We start from the raw sequence: 21186 nt of genomic DNA, 5'->3' as shown, positions 1-21186 counted from the left end.
GCTCATGGCCCTGCAATGCGATTCATTGTATAGAGCATTTTGCAGCTTTATCTTTCAACTTAACAATCAAGTTCGATGTAGTATCTATCGGACTCGTTTGAATCCCTTCTTTTCCCCGTCATACTCTTCAAATAAACCCTTATGGGTGTCCCTTCAAGTGCTCTTCGAAAATTACCCACGCATTTAATGCACCTGTGCCATAAATTGTCCCAATAGCTGATTTTCAATCAAAAACAGACGTTGATGTTTAACAAACTATTATCATACTTTTAAATGGTTTAACATATAGCACCAATTCGGATTGTTTATATGTCCGTAAAGAGCAGGAAATAAAGACAAAAATTGGGGAGAAACACTAAGTTGATTACTGCGAAATTATTTTCGGTGTCAGTCTTGGAGGTTGGTTGGTATTAGAGCCAACGCTCCACATCCTTTTGAAGAAGCATATCAAAAATACAGGGGAAATACCAGTGGATGAATATACGTACACGAAACTATTGGTGTAAAGGGAAACATAAAAGGCATTTGAAGAGAAATGGTGAACCTTCTAAAGGAGACACTTCGAGGATATAGTGGATAAACACGATATATAATCAATTCTTCTCTCTTGATTCATCAATGTGCTCTCAATTCCTACTCATACATTCTTCTTCAACTTCAACTCTAAAAGCTGTATTTATATATCATTACGTTTCTTTGCTATATATGTCAAAATTGAGAAATTATTGCAAAATATTCTGCTTATTGATTACACTTCAAAAATACACCCTTTTCAAGCTCAAAACACTGTTGCACCACCACCACCTTGAACCACAAGACATGCAACCAACATATTGTACTTTAATAAGTATAATAGTCAAATTACAATATTCAGAAGACAATCACTTGTTTGTACACGTGAGAGAGGCTATTAAAAAAAATCGCAATCAAACGCAACGAAGAATTGCATTGTTTGTTCCTGAATTTCGAATTTGCTCCTACTATTATACGGTTGACGCCAGAAAAAACAAGTGAAATTAAAGAACTATTTTATAATTTTTATTCAATTGATTAATTTGTTATTATCTTTAGTGGAAATATAATATATCAACACTATGGGGATAGTAAGTAGGATTTGGTGGGGCAATTGATGGGCTTGAAATAATATAAATTTGGTAGCTGGATACGTTTACTCAACGAGGAGCAGAAGGAAGATTTATTGATTTTTCGACCAATTGTGATTGAATTATAACAAGACCAAAAGTACTAACTCGTATAGCAAAAATCACCGCAAGATGTCGATCCTCGTCGTCCTAACAAGGAAGATATCGACGAACGCAATAGAAGAGTGAATGAGAATTTGAATGTAAGAAGTGCCCCGTTGGAGGGGTCAGACAATGCTGGGATCAAGAAACCTCCTCCGCCAGAAAAAGTCAGTATTCGTGAAGAAACGACGTTTTCGTGGGAGAACGTTGGTCCTTGGGAAAGCAGATCGGTCGATGACAAGGCGAAAGCCTTGCAAATTATGAAGTCGATTGAGAATTATGTTGTAGATCACTTTTATGGAGATTGGTACTGGAATTGTTCTTTAATGATTGGTACATGTTTCTTCTGCTGGTTGATAGCCAGGCTTGGAGGAGGTATTTTATCATTAGGGTTCATTTTGTTGTTTACAAATTCTGTCTACAGGGCTGAATTTAGAAGATTCAATAGAGACATAAGAGATGACATGACTAGAATTACTGCTAGCAATAGGTTAGAAAATGAATTGGAAACTATGGAATGGTTAAATTCGTTTTTGGATAAGTTTTGGGTTATTTATATGCCAGCATTATCAGAACAAGTTATGTACCAAGCTAACGAAGTTTTGAAAGATCAAGCACCTGGATTTGGTATTGAAGCCTTATCGTTAGATGAGTTCACTCTTGGTTCCAAAGCACCAAGAGTAGATAGTATCAAATCGTATACTAGAAAGGGTCATGATCATATTGAAATGGACTGGGCATTTTCATTTGCGCCAAATGATACGGATGATATGACTAAGAATGAAATTAAAAGAAAAATTAACCCAAAGGTTGCTTTAGGTGTCAGAGTGGGTAAAGCATTCATCAGTAAATCTTTACCAATTTTAGTAGAAGACATGTCGTTCAAGGGACGTATGAATATTAAATTGAAATTGAACCATAACTTTCCTCATGTTAAAATGGTTTCTGTTCAGTTCTTAGAAGCACCTGCCATTGATTATGTATTGAAGCCTGTTGGTGGTGATACCTTTGGACTTGATATTATGTCTCTTATTCCTGGGTTGGCTTCTTTTGTTAACGGTTTGATCCATGCCAATTTGAGACCTATGTTATATGCTCCTAATTCTTTGGATATTGATGTTGAAGAATTGTTGGCTCAACTGTCTTTAGGAGCAATTGGTTGTCTTTCAATTACTGTTAAGCGTTGCACTAACTTGAAGCCTCTTGAAAAAGCGAAGGATCTTCATCCTTATGTACAAATGACAGTAGCATGTAACGCTGATATCGACGAGAGGACAAGTGTTAAGAAACTGATTTCATCTCCAGTATTTTTGGAAACTAAGTATTTATTATTGAACCAGTTAGAAAATAATTTCTTGAACTTTAACGTTTTCAATTTGATCGAGGATGAACAAGATGATAAGTTAATTGGTAATGTTCAAATTCCATTGGCTGATTTATTGCAAAAAGATACCTTTAATGATGTTACGAAGAATATCATGGAGGGTGGTAAAGTTGTTGGTAAAATTGAATATGATCTTAAGTACTTCCCAATCTTAGAACCAATGGTGTTGGAAGACGGTACCAAGAAAGAGATTAGTGAATCAGAAGTTGGAATCATCAAATTAACCTTACATGAGGCTAAGGACTTGGATATCACTCAATCAGTTGTTGGTATATTAAACCCATATGCTGAAATGTATATCAACCACGAATTGGTCAAGAGTTGTCGTAGGCTTAGACAGAGTAATGAACCATCATGGGATCAGACTATCGAGTCTTTGATTACGCAACAATCTGAAACCACTGTTACAGTCCTTATTAAAGATTCTGTGGAAGATGCAGTTGTCGGTCAATTGGAAGCTAACTTGCAGGACTTGATATTTGAGAGTTCAAGAGGTCAAGAATGGATCCAATGTGCCCCTGTTAGACCTGGTGCACCTCCAAGTAAGGTTAGAATTACTGCCACCTGGAAGGCATTAGGTATGACTGACGAAAATGTAGATACTCATTTCAATGCTTCTATTGGTGGTCTCAGAATTCACTTGCGTTCAGCCACTGGTCTTAAGAATTTAGAAGCTGTTGGAAAAGTTGATCCTTATGTTAGAATTATGATGAACGGTAACATCAGAGGTAAAACTCTTACGATTGACGATACGTTAGACCCAGCATTTAACCATGTTTGTTTTGTTCCTATCGCCAATGATCATCAACATATCTTACTAGAAGTTATGGATGAAGAAGCAGACCAGAAAGATAGAAGTCTAGGCACTTGTGCAGTTCATGTAAACGAATTTTTGAAGAAAAATGATGAAGGGTATTACTTGGGATATGATGGTTCGAATGAAATTATTGAGCAACCCATCTTACTCAATGGTCAACATCATGGTACCTTTTCGTACTCAGTATCCTTTGTTCCAACTATTCCTGTTTACACACTTTCTCAAATAAATAATAAGGATAAATACTTAGAACATTTGAAGAAGAAGGAAGCTGATGAAGCCGAACAAAGAAGAAAAGACGAAAAGAAATTCAAAGAACATCCAGATGAGTATCAATGGGTGGACGTTGACGATGACGAATTGCCAGAAGTTGAAAGAATCCACATGCCATTGGAAAGAGCAATTAAATATAGAACAGGTAATATCAACGTTTATATCGAAGGGGGCAAATTCAATAAACCAGATTATTATGTTCATGTTCTATTTGATGATCATGCTTATCCATCAGCTGTTACAACAAAGACTGAAGGTAGAAAGTTGGACGTTAAAACTAAATGTGAAGCATTTATTAGAGATTTGCCAAATTCTAAGCTTATCTTTAGGCTTGCTAAAAAGTTTGAAGTCGACAAGGAAAAGGATATTGTTCATGAAAAAACCTTTGACACCCTTGAGATTTTAAAGAAGGCGTATGACAATCCAATTGAGTTGAAGATTAACGAAAAGAATACTATTAGAGTTCAATTAGAATATATTCCATCAGCTGTTAAGTTAGCACCATTTGATACTATCTTAGATGTTGGTAAATTCAAATTGGATATTTTAAGTGCCGAAGGCTTGAAATCAGTTGATTCAAACGGTAAATCAGATCCATTCTTATCTGTTAAACTTGATGGTGTTGAAATCTACAAGACTGATAAGAAGAGAAAGACTTTAGATCCAGTTTGGAATGAAACGGTTGATATTCCATTAATGTCGAGATCTAGACAAATTGTTCTATTGGAAGCTTATGATTGGGATTTAACACATAAGCCTGATTTATTAGGTAGAGTTAACTTAGATATGTCTACGATAGAACCTTTGAAATCTACCCAATTTACTGTCAATTTTGATACTCAAGGTATTTTGAACTTGAGGGGAACATTTAGACCAGAGTATCTCAGACCAACACTTGATTCCGAAAGTGGATTACCACTTGATTTGAGCTCCGTTGCGAACGTACCTTTGAAAGCAGTTGGCGGTGGTGTTGGTTTAGCTGCTGATGGTGTTGGTGCCGCAGCTAGTGGTGTTGGAGGGGTTGGTAAGGGTCTTGGTAAGGGTGTAGGTAAAGGTGGAGCCTTTATCAAGGGATTTGGTAGACTGAAAAAGAAGCACTCATTGGATGAAGAAGGTGGAGCGCAAACTGGTAATGAATTTGATGAAACTGCTTCCCATATAAGTGGAAGAACAGGCCACACAGGTATAACTGGTAGAAGTGGAGAGGGCCAAAGTCAATCACAAGAGAGCGAAGAAGGTGCCGAACGTGAAGGAGAAGAACAAGGCGAAAGGGAAGAAGAAGAAGAAGAAGAAGAAGGAGCAGCTCGCCCAGGAGAGACAGGTGATCCAAAGAAAGATGAAAAGGCCGATAAGATGGCAGAAAACATCAAGGTTGACGAACCTAAAGGCGAAGTCCATGCTGCTCCTAATATCCATGCCCAATCACTCCCACCATTACAAAAACCTAACTTTGGTTCTTCCGCAATCTTCACCAATGAGTCGGATGCAAGCAGTGTTGTTAACAGCATGAATGCACCAGACACCTTACCTGGTAGAATTGCTATTGTGGGTGCAACCGGCTTCTCAAGTCCCGTTCTTGAAGTTAAGACTATCTTAAAGACTGCTACCAAAGACAGAACTTTATTCAGAACCCGTGGTGCCAAGTTGCACGAGGACGAATACAGATGGAACGAATCTATTCCTTTCAGATCGGCTTCCTCCAATGAGTTGATTTTCCTTGTGAGGGAACCACACAAATTCGGAAAGAAGGTTGAGTTGGCTTCAGCAAGACTTCCATTGGCAGAAGCCTTGAACAGGACCGACGATTTCGTTTTCCAAACTGGCCAAGGTACCTTGGTAGTAAATATCACCTATCTTGACACTGGTATTTAGACATGCAGATATGTTTGCTATTTATTTTTCTTTCTGTTTTATATGTTGTTATTGTATCATTCAATGCCCTTATTGTATTATTTACGCTCTAGTTAATATGACGCTTTTGTTTTAACTTTAGACTGGCAATCAATGAATATTCTTGTAGAGCCGGATCCGGCTATCTTTTAACCGACGCCCTAGCACTTTCCCGTATTACCTCGAACCGTAATAATATAAACCTTATATCAAGGGCTTGCATTACGACCAAGCTATGTTTCCTGGTAACTTTATACCTTATGTGGGCGGGACGTATGTCGCTTTGCAGCCATATTCCCCGCCCCCACAGACGCCCCAAGTCCATCCACCAAGATCAGGTGCAATGTGACTGCTTTTTTAAAAGTCACATGATACATCTCACCCCAACCGCCTGAACATCGGTTCAAACACGTACTCACCCAGTGGGCGGGCTATTTGGGTGATTTGATTTATAAGCATATGCAAGAAGATTATGTAATATAGGTATGCGAAAGCTTGTGAGTGAAAAAAGTTGTTTTGTGTCACCTTGCTCGAGGTTGGCTCATAGTGCTACCAGTGTGAAAAATAGCTATTCGAAAAAAACACCTAAAATTTTAAAGTACTATTGATTTATAATTATCACCAAAACTAGATCAAAATGAGCCAAATTGTATGTTATAACTGATTTAAAACGATACACGATGCAGTGTGTGAATGGAACATGAAAGTACATGGGTATTGGCAAGTGGGATGTTCGAATAGCGATGGCCGAAAAATTTTTCAATCATGAAAATATAGCCATACGAAGACTCTATGATAAAGAGATATCAGACAGCGACATGTGGGAGGAACGAGACCACATAAGCGAAGTCGGACACCCATCGAATGAAGGATAAAGGAACTAAGACCAAAAGTTGAAAATGGGTCATAATGTAGAATTTGGACATAAGTGGTGGCTGAATACCACCAACACTGCCAGATACCCATGAATACCTCATGATGATCATACACTCGATTGTGCAATATAAGGATATTTTACTAACTCATTATAGGCTCCAAAGTGGTACCAATCTGAAGACGCTCCAGTCGCAAGACAAACCAGAAAGACTTCTCGTCCACAAAAGTTACGTGCCTCGTTAGTTCCAGGTACCGTCTTGATTTTGTTGGCCGGTAGATTCAGAGGTAAGAGAGTTGTCTACTTAAAGAACTTAGAAGACAACACCTTATTAGTTTCCGGTCCATTCAAGGTCAACGGTGTTCCATTAAGAAGAGTTAACTCTCGTTACGTCATTGCCACCTCCACCAAGGTTAACGTTGAAGGTGTTGATGTTTCCAAGTTCAACGTTGAATACTTCGCTAGAGAAAAGGTTCCAAGATCTAAGAAGTCTGAAGCTGATTTCTTCAACGAAGCTCAACCAAAGAAAGAAATCAAGGCTGAAAGAGTTGCTGACCAAAAGTCCGTCGATGCCTCTTTATTATCTGAAATCAAGAAAACTCCATTATTAAAGCAATACTTATCTGCTTCTTTCTCCTTAAAGAGCGGTGACAAACCACATTTATTAAAGTTCTAAATTGAATTTTAATTACTTTTAATATCAATTGTTATAGTTATGAAGTTATAGTGGTGTAAATTTTTCTATTTGTATATTTAATACAGTTTTTGAACGTTAATTACCATATTGTAGCCATCTATCTAAGGCATATCTTGGGTATGTCTTTAGTACTAAGGTCCATGCACGTGCAGTACTGGTTGAAAAAAAAATTTCTATACCTCATCTCGCTATAAATATATATAAGGCTAACCTGGTTTAAAATAATACGAAAGCATACACTAGGTATAACTTGTTAATAGAATAATAATGTCTAGTTTAATCCCAATCTCCACTTATAACTTAGCTCTTCAACCATTCAACCCGGTTCAAGCTATTGATGACGAATATCCAGTTACCATCAGATTAACTTTAGCTGCTGTTGACCCAGAAGCTGTTGATGATAAGGAAGAACCATCTACCTTGAGATTATTAAAAAGATCCAACTTGTTTGTTGATGACGAAGATCTTGAAGATGAATTGCTTGATATTGAAGCTGAAGAAGCTGACGAATTAGATTCTGAAGAAGAGGAAGAAGTCAAGCCAAAGAACAAGAAGAAGCAAAACAAGAAGAAGGTCGAAGAAGAAGAAGAAGAAGATGAAGACGAAGAAGACCTTGACATTGACGGATCATCTGACGAGGAAGATGATGAAGATGTTTCTGAATTTGTTGTTTGTACTTTATCTCCAAAGGTTCAATTCCAACAAACCATTGACCTTACTATCACCCCAGATGAAGAAGTCTACTTTGTTGTCACCGGTTCTTACCCTGTCCACTTGACTGGTAACTACGTTGAACACCCAGCTGACGAAGATTCTGAAGATGAATACGATGAAGACAGCGACGATGAATACAACTTGACTCCAGATGAAGATGAAATCATTGATGGTGAAGAATACGACTTAGACGACTTAGAAGATGCTTCTGACATCGAAAATAAGATTGAAGAATTAGTCGAAGAAGAGGCTCAAGGTTCCAAGAAGAGAAACGCTGAAGAACCTGAAGCTCCAACCTCAAAGAAGTCAAAGAAGGCTAAGAAGGAAGACAAAAAGTCTGTTCAATTCACCAAGGAATTAGAACAAGGTCCAACTGGTTCTACCTTAGTTGAAGAAAAGGCTGACAAGAAGGGTAAGAAAGAAAAATCTAAGAAAGAAGAACCAAAGAAGCAAGAGCCAAAGAAAGAAGAAGCTTCCAAGAAATTCCCAACCAAGACCTTATTAGGCGGTGTTATCACTGAAGACAGAAAGGCTGGTAAGGGCCAAACTGCCAAATCCGGTAACAAGGTTGGTATCAGATACATTGGTAAATTGAAAAATGGTAAGGTTTTCGACAAGAACACCTCCGGTAAACCATTCATCTTTGGATTAGGCAAGGGTGAATGTATCAAGGGATTTGATTTAGGTGTTGCTGGTATGGCTGTTGGTGGTGAAAGAAGAGTTGTTATTCCAGCAAAGATGGGTTACGGTAGCCAAGCTTTGCCAGGTATTCCAGCTAACTCTGAATTGACTTTCGACATCAAGTTAGTTTCTATCAAATAGATCTACAAGTTACATTAATTTAGCTTCTTTACTGTCATTTATATATATAATTTTGTTTAATAAACTTAAAAGCTCATCGACTTAACCTCGTCGTTCCTGGCGGAACGCGTTCTTTTGTAACAAAAAAAAACTGTCGTATAAAATTTTAGACGCTCTCGCTGACTAAATTTTGGATATAAACGTAGCTTTTACTAATAAACTGAAAGGCATTGAGGAAGGTATGTTTAAATACGAAGGGGTTTGAAGAAAAATGGAATAAGTTTATGTTGCACCATTTTCAGACTGAGAAGAATTTTAAATAGTTTCAAAAGAACGTAAAACTAACAATTATTTAGCAATTTTCAATAAGCAATGCCAAAGTTAATAAGTAATACAACGAGCACTTTAGCGAGTATATCGGCTCATCGTCCGATTCACATCATTATCGTGACAGCATTATTAGCGTCAATAGCTTATCTTTCAGTGGTCAATGAGTATGTTCCAGAAAATTTCGAGTTTGACTATTCGATAAGTTACTATCATCCACCAGGGACTTCAGACTACAAAAACTGGATGCAAATCGACGATCCAAACGGGTATCCAAATGCTGAAAGGTTTTCTGTTGCACCATTGAGATTTAAACGGGTGCATAACCAACAAATTCCTCTGATTGAAAATACCTTCAGCGGCAGTAACAACAACGAGCGTATTTTAGTTACAAAGACGGACGAATTAGAAAGCACATTAAAATCAATGGATAAAATCACGTACAATGGGATGACCTGGAAGGCTAGACATGCTAACAGAATCACAAAGTATTATGAATATATTCGTGGTGGTCTTCTTAAGATAAAATCGGCCATCCAAGGTGCCGAAAAATTCGACGTTGGATTAATCGCAATAGCTTATATAGCTATGTGGTATACTTTGATTAAGGTGTTTTACGACATGAAGCAAGTTGGTTCTAACTTTTGGTTGGCGTTTTCAACCATTACTTCTTCTACTTTTGCATTTCTTTTTGCCTTAGTAACAACTACTAAAGTCTTAGATACAAGAGTTCCTTTGTTAAGTATTACTGAGGGTATCCCATTCTTAGTGGCTATCATTGGTTTTAAACATAAGGTTTCAATTGCAACTTTAGTTCTGAAAGCTTCCTCATCTCCCGAGGATGTTAGAAGTATTGTTTCTAATGCTATTTCGTCTCATACCGTCAGTTTATTGAGAGACCATATTGTTGTTATTGGCGCATTGCTTACATGTGCTATATATGCTCCACATTTGGAAGGATTAAAGAACTTCTGTATTTTAAGTTCAATTATCTTAGCCTTTGATTTGTTGTTAGTGTACACATTCTTTTCTGCTATTTTGGCCTTGAAAGTTGAAATAAATAGAGCTCGCCGTACTGAGTACTTGAAAAATGCTTTGGAAGAAGATGGAATCTCCTCCATTATTGCTCAAAATGTTGCCGCTCAATCTTCCAGTATTGAACACCCTAACGAAGCATCAATATTTAGCTCGCAAGAAACTTCTATTGTTTCTTTCAAAGTTGCTATGATTGCAGGATTCTTTGGATTTCATGCTTTCTGGTTGGGTAGTTCTTGGTTGTACAATGCAACAGGCGGTGATTCTATTAGTATTTTCTCGAATGCTAGAAATTTATCTAAAACTACCGCTAAGCATATTACTATTGGTCAACATGGTACTGTAGTGACATTAATGACCCCTACTGTTTATATGCCGTTAGGATTATTGGTCCAATCCGAAGATTTCATTTTATTATGTTTAGAGCATATCAGTCATGCTATTAGAGATAGTCTCATTTCAAAATGTTTGTTATTTGGATTTGCTATTTCAATTTCCACAAATGCATACTTCTTGAACGCATCTCGTTATCAAGTTTCAGCAACGAACAAGTTAATCGAGAAAGAAATTTCAAGACCTAAATCCGGAAGAGATAGAAGAAGAAGTTCTGTTGTTGCACCATCGAAAGCGTTACAGGGAGCAGCCACTGGAATTGACAAAAAATCTAACGTTGTTGATTTGGATGAGTCAGATTCTTCAAGTGACGAAGGGTTGGAGATTTCTGCTCCTTCTAAAAATTTGCCTCTAGATGAATGTGTTGAGGTGATGAAAGAGGGTAAGGTTAAAGAATTGAATAATAATGAAATTTCTTCCTTGGTTGTCGCTGGTAAATTGCCATTATATGCTTTGGAAAAACAATTAGCTGACAATACTAGAGCTGTTATTGTTCGTCGTAAAGCTATTGCCAAATTAGCTAATGCTCCTGTTTTAGATACAAAGCGTTTACCTTATGCTCATTATGATTATGATAGAGTTTTTGGTGCATGTTGTGAGAATGTTATCGGTTATTTGCCATTACCAGTTGGTGTAGCAGGTCCATTAATTATTGATGGTAAACCATACCATATCCCAATGGCTACCACCGAAGGTTGTTTAGTTGCATCTACTATGCGTGGTTGTAAAGCTATTAACGCAGGTGGCGGGGTTGAATCCGTGTTAACTCAAGATGGTATGACTAGAGGTCCATGTGTCTCTTTTCCTTCGTTGTCTAGAGCCGGTGCTTGTAAATTATGGTTAGATTCTGAAGAAGGTCAAAAAACTATCAAGAAGGCTTTCAATTCTACTTCAAGATTTGCGCGTTTGCAGCATATTCAGACTGCATTAGCAGGTACATTACTTTTCATTCGTTTTAGAACAACTACTGGTGATGCCATGGGTATGAATATGATCTCTAAAGGTGTTGAATATTCTCTTAAATACATGACAGAAGAATGTGATTGGAGTGATATGGAAGTGATCTCTGTTTCAGGTAATTACTGTACCGATAAGAAACCAGCTGCTATCAATTGGATTGAAGGTAGAGGTAAGTCAGTTGTTGCAGAAGCTAGAATCCCAGCATCTGTTGTTCAAAAAGTTCTTAAATCTGACGTTGACGCATTGGTTGAATTAAATATTAGTAAGAATTTAGTTGGTTCGGCTATGGCTGGATCGGTTGGTGGCTTTAATGCTCATGCAGCCAATTTGGTTACTGCCGTCTTCTTAGCTTGTGGACAAGATCCTGCTCAAAATGTTGAATCTTCGAATTGTATTACATTGATGAAGAATGTGGGTGGTGATTTACAAATTTCCGTTTCTATGCCTTGTATTGAGGTTGGTACAATCGGTGGTGGTACCATATTGGAACCTCAAGGTGCGATGTTAGATTTATTAGGTGTACGTGGTCCTCATCCTACTAATCCAGGTGATAATGCTAGGCAATTAGCACGTATCGTTGCTTCTGCAGTTTTAGCTGCCGAACTTTCGCTTTGTTCTGCTTTGGCTGCTGGTCATTTAGTTCAATCTCATATGCAACATAACCGTAAAGGTGCTGCTCCTGCTCCTGCAAATGGACCTACACCAAACGGGAAAGATACTCAAGTATCCGATACCAAAAATGCTGCGGAATTGAACCGTCTCAAAGAAGGATCGGTTAATTGTATTCGTTCTTGAGTATTTACTAACTAATGGCTTAAAACAGAAAAATTTACTATAATTCTTAATTTGATGCCAAAAAATTAAAGTCTGCTTTGTTTAGCAACAATATTCTTTGTAAAATTCTCTGCATTATTAATAGATAAAATTTAATACATATTATAATCATTACGTTGTTTGAATCTTTCAAAGCGGTGAGTCAACGATCTTCATTTCCGCGAAATTAAGAATCTCATCAAAATATCTTCAACTCCATGCACATGCTATATATATACTTCATTATCAAACATGAGTAACGACGGTCCATCTCAAGAAATTGGAGCTCCTATCCCAAGTAATACACCTCATGCTGTTTCTGTAACTTTACCAACATGGGAGGCTACAATAGGGTATGAAGAAGGTGAAGATTGGGTTGTTAACAAAATGAACTCTGGATATCCAAGATTTTTCATACATTCAGTTATACAAGATTTGGCTAAGAACATAGAAGCGAAATATGGTAGAGAGGGTGAAAGATGTATGGTTTTTCCATCGTATAATGTTGCTAAAAGATGTAGGGAATTCGTCAAAGCAAAAAGTGATAAAACCAACTTATCAGTAAGAATCTTACAATTAAGTACGCCTCCGCCAGAAGATGAACTGGAAAAATCTCTGATTATCGAGTCAAATATAGGTGTTATTTTCTTCCCTGCTAGTGAATTCCCATTGGCGAAGAATTATTGGCAACATTCGGGTGAAGGTATTAGTTCTAGAATGGGTGAGTATGTATTAAGAGAAATATTTCAAAAGGAAAAAAAGCCTAGTACGTATAAGGGAAGTCATATGAAACAAGAATTGCAAGCACAAAGAATTCAGCAAAGATCCCCTTCGCTTTCCAAATCTTTACAATCACCTAGCTTTTCTTCAAACGAAGAAACAGAGAAAGAATTTAACACATTTATTGAACAAAAATACGGTAGAGTTTTAGATTTAAAATTCGCTGAACAAGCTAAAGTAGCATTGAGAAGAAGAATCTGTGGTAAGATTGACAAGTCTCATAGTCAAGAGGACGAAATGCAAAAAGCTAGACGTGGTAAACATCTTAGTGAAACTGATGTCTATTTGTACCCATCAGGAATGGCTGCTATTTTCAATGCTCATCATGCTTTATTACAAGTAGCTGAAACGCCAAATAAGTCAGTTTGTTTCGGATTTCCGTATGTTGACACTTTAAACATTTTAAAAAAGTTTGGTCCTGGTGTTCATTTCTTTGGTTTTGGCGATGATGAGTCGTTACAAGATATGGAAACACAATTGCAAAATGGAGAAATAAAAATCACTGCCTTGTTCTGTGAATGCCCATCTAATCCATTATTGAAGACTCCTAATTTAAAAAAGATTAGAGAGTTGGCAGACAAATATAATTTTGCCGTAGTGATAGATGAAACTGTTGGGAACTTTGTTAATATCCACGTTTTACCATATGCAGATATTGTTGCTTCTTCATTAACTAAAGTGTTTTCGGGAGATTCTAATGTAATGGCAGGATCGTTGATCTTGAATCCTGAGTCTAAAATGTATCCTGAATTGAAGAAGTATTTTGATGATGAGTATGAAGACTTATTCTGGGCAGAAGATGCTTTATATTTGGAAAGAAATTCTCGTGATTTTGCTGAAAGATCGGCTAAAATCAACAAAACAACTTTGGCAGCTGTTGATTTATTGCAACAGAATTCGTTGATTTCAAAGGTATATTACCCATCGATTTCTGACACTAAGAAGTACTATGACGCCATAAAAACACCTGAAGGTGGATATGGGGGATTGATATCCTTTATTTTTAAAGAACAGGAAGATGCCATATGTTTTTTTAATGCAGTTAATTTGCACAAAGGTCCTTCCTTAGGTACTAATTTCACCTTGGCCTGTCCATATGCTATTTTAGCCCACTACCAAGAGTTAGACGAGATAGCAAAATGGGATATTGATAGAAATTTGATCAGGATCAGTGTTGGACTAGAGCAGGAGTCTGACTTGCTCAATGTTTTGAACAAGAGTTTAGAACAAGCAAAAGCGCAACACTAGCTCTAAAAGTTATTATTCATATAGATAGTTATAAATAAATATCTATTCAATGCTTATATACAATGTTATAGTACATCACTAATGGTTATAGTATGTCGGAAATTTCATATGATCACAAGGAGATGGTGGTTCACCCACTAGATCTTCATGTTGAACAATGCCCACATACCAATACTTAGAGTTGGTTTCAAAAAATCTTTGCCAACTTTCAATATCATGCATGGCCTCATCTGGATCTAATCCTCTTAGGTCATAGGTGAACTCATCTTGCTTACTAAAACATCCTGTCACAAATGCACGGGCTGCATCTTTTCCACTAAAAAATCCGTATGTTCCCTCAGGCCCGTATACACCTCTTGAGCGACTAACATCATAGACCTTACCATTGATACCTATATAGACAGGCAATTTGGGATCTGATCCATTATACAAGGAAAGTTCATCAATAGTTAAATTGACATAGTTATTAGTGATTCTTAATTTCAAATACTCTGAATCAATCCATTTCCCTTTATACCCCCATGTTGATGTAGAAGTAAACCACCATGATAAAAATGCATTTAAAAAGATTAAACCGCCAATGATTTGAAGAATGTCAATAATACCAAATTTGACATTATCATGTTGTTGAGATTTCAGTCCTCTTGTTGACTTCTTCATCACTTAAACATAGGTGAAATTGTTCACTCTAAAGCCATTTTTTAGTTCCTTTTATAGATCAGCGCGATTTAGTCTTACGACAAATATATCACTTATTATAAGTAAAATATATTACAATTTATATAAATATATAAATAAAAGACGCTAGTTATGATTCAAGGCATGAAAAATACTTCGTCGTAAAGGGGAGCGGTGTTGTTCGAATAATTCCCAAAATTAAATTTATCTGAATCTGTATTAATCAAATCAGACCAAAATTCATCATAAAAATTCTCCAATTGATCCAGATTTACCATACCAGATGATGTGTTAATATTTGCGTCATTGGTGTTAGAATTATCAATATTTATATCATTAGGTGGCTGGTTGAATCCCGCGTTAGTCCGTATTGAATTGTCATTAAGAAGAGAACCCAAATTATTCACAGCAGACTGGGGAATTGGGTTAGCATTTATATTTTGATTGTACTGAGAGTTTATATTATTCATCCTATCACTTGAGTTCAAATCACTAGAACTGTACGTATGCGGGAACTGATTAGCTAATGATTGACCTTGAGCTTGTGGTACAGACTGGCTTAGACGATGATCAGGAATATTCTGATCATTGGGGAATCCTTTTCTAAATGATGCTGCATATGATAAGATATCTAATGGAACTTGGGATTGATAAGAATCATTAGATTCGGCATTAAGAAGATGTCCTGAACCATTTCTCTTGAATATTTTACTTAACCTTTCAATATCAGTCCTATCATTTTGCAGTTTATCTGATTCTTTTTTATACAAATCCTGAATTTGGCTTGCATATGCTTGAATGAACAATTGTAGTACTAATCTAGTCTTCTTTAGTATATGATTGACAGGATGTAAGGTGGAGGATTGATCAAATAAATTAGTTAACCTTTGAATTGTAAGAATTAGGCTTTGGGGAACTAAGTCATCCAGAAGTGAGGGCACTGATATAACCAAGTATCTTAATTTTAATAATATACCAACAACATATATAATTCTCGACGCATAAAATAATGGAAGCGTCGCAACATCATCCGTCGTCATCTTATTGAATTCCTCTAGTGCCTTCAAACAAGATGTTGTACAATAGTTAATGTTTTTCACTGAATCAGTATTCAAGGCAAACTCCGATAAATCTTGAACGTCACCTGGTATTATTTGACCAAATATTGGTTCATAAAGGTAGGCCTCGACAGTATAATAATAACCTAGGAAAGAATGTTCGCCTTTAGGAATTTTGGCTTTAATATTGTTCAATTTATTTTGTACATCTCTAATAATGTATTTTGAAAATGTGGGCTTTCTATCAGAAAAGTCCACCAGATGAACAAGAATATATATTTTCTCCAACTGGTTACTTAATCTCAGAAATAAGCCAATTCTGACGTCACCGGGACTTTGACTTTTCTCTAGCACTGAGCAACATTCTTCAACAAGCGGTGTCCACTTGACATATATCGTTCTGCGTAATGTTAAACAGATACAAACAGTGGAGAAATATAAGGTCATAATTAAACGTTGATAATCGGATTTTGAATAATGCTCGTCATTCACAGTTATTGCTGTAGTATCATCATCAGAATCAGTCAGTGGGCGTCCAACAATTCCTAAATCGTGCAACAAAGAAACTGAAAGGGTATTTAACAAGTGGTTACGACGGTTTTTGAATAATTCTGGGGTATTATACCATAAGCATAGCAACAACAAAGTTTTAATTAATTCAACTGACTTTGAGCCAGCTACTAAAACTTCCAATACTATGGCTCGTATGGCTGCATTATCAATTGATAGTGCAACATTTTTATCTATAGGCTTGGTATATACAGTATTTGTCACTGACATTATAGCAAGAAATAAATATGGCTGATTGGCTGATAATTCTTCTACAGTTGCATGAAAAGGAATATCCACAAGAGTATATGGTGAATTTAGCCTCGTCTTGTACAACTCTAAACGCTCTCTAGCTTCGTCTATTGTAATCAACCCATTCTTGATAATATCAATCGATTCAAACCCTCGCAACAATGAATCTCTGCGGTCAGCAGTATCTTTTAAAGTACTAGTTAACACACTCAACTTAGACGTACTGAAATCACGAAGCGCCAATAACTCTTTTTCCAAAAATACACTTGGAGTAGGTGACACTGGATCTACCCCATCCTCTTGTCGCTGGCCCAATTGTCGCTTTAGCGAATTCACTTCATCCTGTAACTTCGTAATAGTTTTCTCTTGCATCACATTCACTAAATTATTATTACTCTCTTGGATTTCAGCCTTCTTTCTTCTCTTTCTTGTTTGGTTGGGATCAATTTCACACTTTCTCTTCGAATTAAGACATCGCATACATGGTCCATTCGGGTTATTTTCATCTGCCGGCGTACATTTTACCTTCAAACTATGACAACTTTTACATGCTCTAGCAGCTCTTCTTCCATTTCTTTGCTTGCTTCCATTCCCTTTACCATTTTTCTCATCTAGTAAAGAATTGGCGTTTGGTTTGGTCCCGCTGCTAGGTGAAGAACCTAGTGATGAGGTTGGTGATAAATCCTTATTATCCTCGTATTGATTCAGTTCTGCAAAATACGACATCTATTATGTTAATATATAGTTAGTCATAGATATAATTAGATACCTCTACACTCAACTCTTCTGTTTTATGGGTACTTTTGAATAGGTAGGTAGGGCTGATGGGTCGGTCAGAACGGATTTGTTTTTTATCATCACCAAAATCACGTGTAACTCATTGTCTATGGCTTGATTCAAAACTAGTTAACAAACCAAGATGGCCATGGAGGTGTTGATGTACAAAGATATGAATCGTTGTTTATCCTTCTAATTTACTTCAGAGTGGTTTTTTGTTGGAGAAATACTTTTTAAGGTGGTGCTAACAATTATTCACCAGTCTATACTTAGATTTTGTGGATAAATGAATAGTTGTTTTCATACAACTTTTGATTTGTCTATTACTAATGACTGATAGCTCATAGACTTACCAGATCTTCAATATTATCTTGAAGGGTCAAATCAAAAGTATAATTGTCATCATTCTGGAGAAATATTAGTTCTCTACTTTCACAAAAGAATGAGAAGTATTCAAGATGTTAAGGAATGCTTCTTAGCGTCAATCGCATTGAAATCACTTCTGTTTATGTATTTAGTTTGTGAATGTTATTTCTGATTGAAATCAAGGACTATTGATGATCTCTCAATTCTTTCTTTATATTTTTCAATTAAGAGTGTTTGGGTGCAAACTAGGAATCAAGAAAGCTAGGTGGTCTTAATAGACCTCAATGCATCAATATATTGGAGATAAAAGCTTTCCATTGCATTTTGCTTTCGATCATATCATAACTAATTAGCCCTTGTCACCTCTAGCTAGGGCCATTTGGCTGCAACTAAGCCAATTTACCCTAAACTCCATCGCTAAAGCATCTCTTTTCTTTAATTGGCACAAATTAAGCCATATCTGATGCATGATATATATCAACTGTTATTGAACAGCTTCCCAATTTCCAAAACGAGTTTGAAATGGTTGCAATGGATTGTTCAATGACAGGCCAAGTGAGACAGATCGAGAAGATTGTTGTCGCATTCTTTGCATCTTCGTGCATATTATCATACGAACGATAGAACACCGTAAACTTGTTCCAACAGTCCAATATTTCCCGAACAACTTTTATGGACTTATAATCGACCAAGACGAAGAGAGCCATTTGCAAATAAATATGTTTATATATGGACGATTGAGTACATCTAAATTTACTGCTTTCTGGATTATCATCTTCGATTCAGTAACAATTTTCTATATTGTCTACACAAAAGCAATCTGACACTGGGTACATTAGGAATCTGGTACCATGTAGTATGATATATTTCTTCTTAAGCTGGAGTGATACTCAAATCATCTTTAAAAATAACCAGATAGGGATTTGAGGTGTGTGGATCGGTGTAAGGATGTTATAATTCATACGCGGGATGCCGACATTAATCAAAATCATTGTTGAGTGAAACGATAGTTACTTATTGTTGATATACAAGAGTAAGCTATAAATGAGTTATTCATTTGGGACAAACAAGCTTACATTTGGAAATAACAAAAAAAGTTCGTGGAAAGCTAAGAATACATCAAACGGATTACCTTTGTATTATAAAGACAAGCCAGCTAATACGACGAATCAGAAGAAAGTGATGCTTTTCAAAGGATTCATAGCGTCTTTAGTATTTTACGCTATCTATTACTATGCTTCCTCAGGAGGGTTTGACTTTGAATTAGGTGGAAGCGATAAAAGTTGGGCAGACAAGCAACAGGAAGTGAAAGATGTGTTCTTAGAAAGTTGGAGTTCATACGAGAAGCATGCATGGGGTAAGGATGTATATCACCCAATAAAAGAAACCGGAAGCAATATGGGTCCTAAGCCATTGGGATGGATGATTGTTGATTCGTTAGATACATTGATGATTATGGATTGTCCTGAACAATTGGCGCGTGCAAGGAAGTTTGTTAAGGATGATCTTGACTACCATTTTGATTATAATGTTAATGTATTTGAAACTACAATTCGAATGCTTGGAGGATTGCTTTCAGCCCATCACATTTCAGAAGATGATATGTATTTGGACAAGGCTACGGACTTGGCCAATGGGTTGATTGGTGGTTTCGACAGTAATACGGGGGTGCCTTATTCGTCTGTAAACTTGATGACAGGAAAAGGTATTAAGAATCATGTTGATAATGGTGCATCATCTACAGCAGAAGTGGCAACATTGCAATTGGAATTCAAGTATTTATCTAAATTAACGGGTGAGACATTATTCTGGGAAAAGGTTGAAAAAGTGATGAAAGTTCTCGATGAGAACAAACCTCAGGATGGATTGGTTCCTATTTATGTTCAACCAGATACTGGAAAATACCAAGGTAATATGATAAGATTGGGTTCGAGAGGTGATTCATACTACGAATACTTATTGAAGCAGTACTTACAGACAAATAACCAAGAAGCGATCTATTGGGACATGTACCGTGAATCTGTTGATGGGGTTAAGAAGCATATGGTAAGAAAATCATCGCCTAATGGGTTGACATATATCGGGGAATTAGAACATGGAATTGGAGGTGGATTATCACCAAAAATGGATCATTTGGTGTGTTTCTATGGTGGATTGTTAGCTGTAGGAGCCACCAACGGGCTTCCATACAAGGAGGCTAAGAAATTACCAAACTGGGACGCCGATAGAGAATCAGATTTCAAATTAGGTGAAGAATTAACCTACTCATGTTACAAGATGTACCACGACGTACCAACGGGCTTATCGCCAGAAATTGTTGTATTCAACGAAGAACCAGAGGCTCAGAGCGATTTCTATATTAAGCCACTCGATAGACATAATTTACAGCGTCCCGAAACAGTAGAATCTTTGTTCTACTTATATAGACTCACAGGTGACGTCAAGTACCGTGAATACGGATATGAGATCTTCCAGAATTTCCTCAAACATACAAAGGTAACCAACGGAAAGGGTGAAGTGTCTTATACTTCTTTGGACGATGTTACCCAAATACCCCCACCAAAGAGAGACAATATGGAATCATTTTGGTTCGCTGAGACCTTGAAATACTTGTACTTATTATTCGACGACACCAACAAGTTCCCATTGGACGAGTATGTTTTCAATACTGAGGCCCATCCATTCCCAAGGTTCGATTTGGGCCCTTTACACAAGACTGACTGGTCCAGAAACAAGCCTTATCTCACGTCTCCACAAGCCAACTTCAAAGTCCCTGCTAAAAACAAAGATGACGCACCTAAAAATGACCATAAAAACCCTCCTGAAGCTGCTCCGGCCGATAAACCTGCCATTGAGGAAGCCATGGAAGAGGCTCAAAAGAACCCGGAAATCTTAAAAGATGCAAAGGCAGAGAAGAAGGAAAAACTAAACAAATTACTACAAAATCTTGATTAGAATAATTAAACTATAATATAATTTCCAACCCTTATTCATATATCTATAAGATTTGGACTCGTTTCTAGTATTTACTATATATCTCCCTACATTTATCTACATTGTAACTGTAAGATCTGAGTCTACATTTATCCGAATCACGAGAAATTAACGGTTGAATGTTCCGCATTTTTGTGTAACCTTCTAGATGACGTAAATAAAATTTCTTTAGTAATATCTCGTTGATCCCAACACAACAAAGAACTCTAAGGAATAATAGTTCTGTTGAGATAAGAATATGTCAAGCGATGTAAGTATACAA

General features: G+C 36.7%; 8 protein-coding genes across 8 annotated transcripts; 6 read left to right on the top strand and 2 right to left on the bottom strand.

Moving 5' to 3' along the window:
* Window positions 1-1094: 1094 nt before the first annotated feature.
* On the top strand, window positions 1095-5590 carry AC631_03500 (uncharacterized protein; the record flags this gene model as incomplete). The annotated part of the gene is made up of 2 exons (XM_015612329.1): window positions 1095-1103; window positions 1259-5590. The coding sequence occupies 2 exons, from the start codon at window positions 1095-1097 to the stop codon at window positions 5588-5590; spliced, it is 4341 nt and encodes a 1446-aa protein (XP_015466832.1).
* Window positions 5591-6245: 655 nt separating this feature from the next.
* RPL6 (60S ribosomal protein eL6) lies at window positions 6246-7158 on the top strand (the record flags this gene model as incomplete). Its single annotated transcript, XM_015612328.1, has 2 exons — window positions 6246-6257; window positions 6640-7158. The coding sequence occupies 2 exons, from the start codon at window positions 6246-6248 to the stop codon at window positions 7156-7158; spliced, it is 531 nt and encodes a 176-aa protein (XP_015466831.1).
* Window positions 7159-7446: 288 nt separating this feature from the next.
* On the top strand, window positions 7447-8715 carry AC631_03498 (peptidylprolyl isomerase; the record flags this gene model as incomplete). The annotated part of the gene is made up of 1 exon (XM_015612327.1): window positions 7447-8715. The coding sequence occupies one exon, from the start codon at window positions 7447-7449 to the stop codon at window positions 8713-8715; it is 1269 nt and encodes a 422-aa protein (XP_015466830.1).
* Window positions 8716-9066: 351 nt separating this feature from the next.
* Window positions 9067-12204, top strand: HMG1 (hydroxymethylglutaryl-CoA reductase (NADPH); the record flags this gene model as incomplete). The annotated part of the gene is made up of 1 exon (XM_015612326.1): window positions 9067-12204. One exon carries the CDS (start codon window positions 9067-9069, stop codon window positions 12202-12204), a length of 3138 nt encoding a protein of 1045 aa, XP_015466829.1.
* A 270-nt stretch (window positions 12205-12474) lies between these two features.
* STR2 (cystathionine gamma-synthase) lies at window positions 12475-14250 on the top strand (the record flags this gene model as incomplete). The annotated part of the gene is made up of 1 exon (XM_015612325.1): window positions 12475-14250. The coding sequence occupies one exon, from the start codon at window positions 12475-12477 to the stop codon at window positions 14248-14250; it is 1776 nt and encodes a 591-aa protein (XP_015466828.1).
* Window positions 14251-14328: 78 nt separating this feature from the next.
* Window positions 14329-14910, bottom strand: AC631_03495 (uncharacterized protein; the record flags this gene model as incomplete). Its single annotated transcript, XM_015612324.1, has 1 exon — window positions 14329-14910. One exon carries the CDS (start codon window positions 14908-14910, stop codon window positions 14329-14331), a length of 582 nt encoding a protein of 193 aa, XP_015466827.1.
* A 155-nt stretch (window positions 14911-15065) lies between these two features.
* On the bottom strand, window positions 15066-17513 carry WAR1 (War1p; the record flags this gene model as incomplete). The annotated part of the gene is made up of 1 exon (XM_015612323.1): window positions 15066-17513. The coding sequence occupies one exon, from the start codon at window positions 17511-17513 to the stop codon at window positions 15066-15068; it is 2448 nt and encodes an 815-aa protein (XP_015466826.1).
* Window positions 17514-18974: 1461 nt separating this feature from the next.
* On the top strand, window positions 18975-20885 carry MNS1 (mannosyl-oligosaccharide 1,2-alpha-mannosidase; the record flags this gene model as incomplete). Its single annotated transcript, XM_015612322.1, has 1 exon — window positions 18975-20885. The coding sequence occupies one exon, from the start codon at window positions 18975-18977 to the stop codon at window positions 20883-20885; it is 1911 nt and encodes a 636-aa protein (XP_015466825.1).
* Window positions 20886-21186: the final 301 nt, after the last annotated feature.

This window comes from Debaryomyces fabryi, assembly GCF_001447935.2.
Source record: "Debaryomyces fabryi strain CBS 789 chromosome Unknown contig00076, whole genome shotgun sequence".
Taxonomy (NCBI): domain Eukaryota; kingdom Fungi; phylum Ascomycota; class Pichiomycetes; order Serinales; family Debaryomycetaceae; genus Debaryomyces; species Debaryomyces fabryi.
Note: the sequence above shows the minus strand (reverse complement) of the source record. Positions and strands in the feature narration are given on the sequence as shown.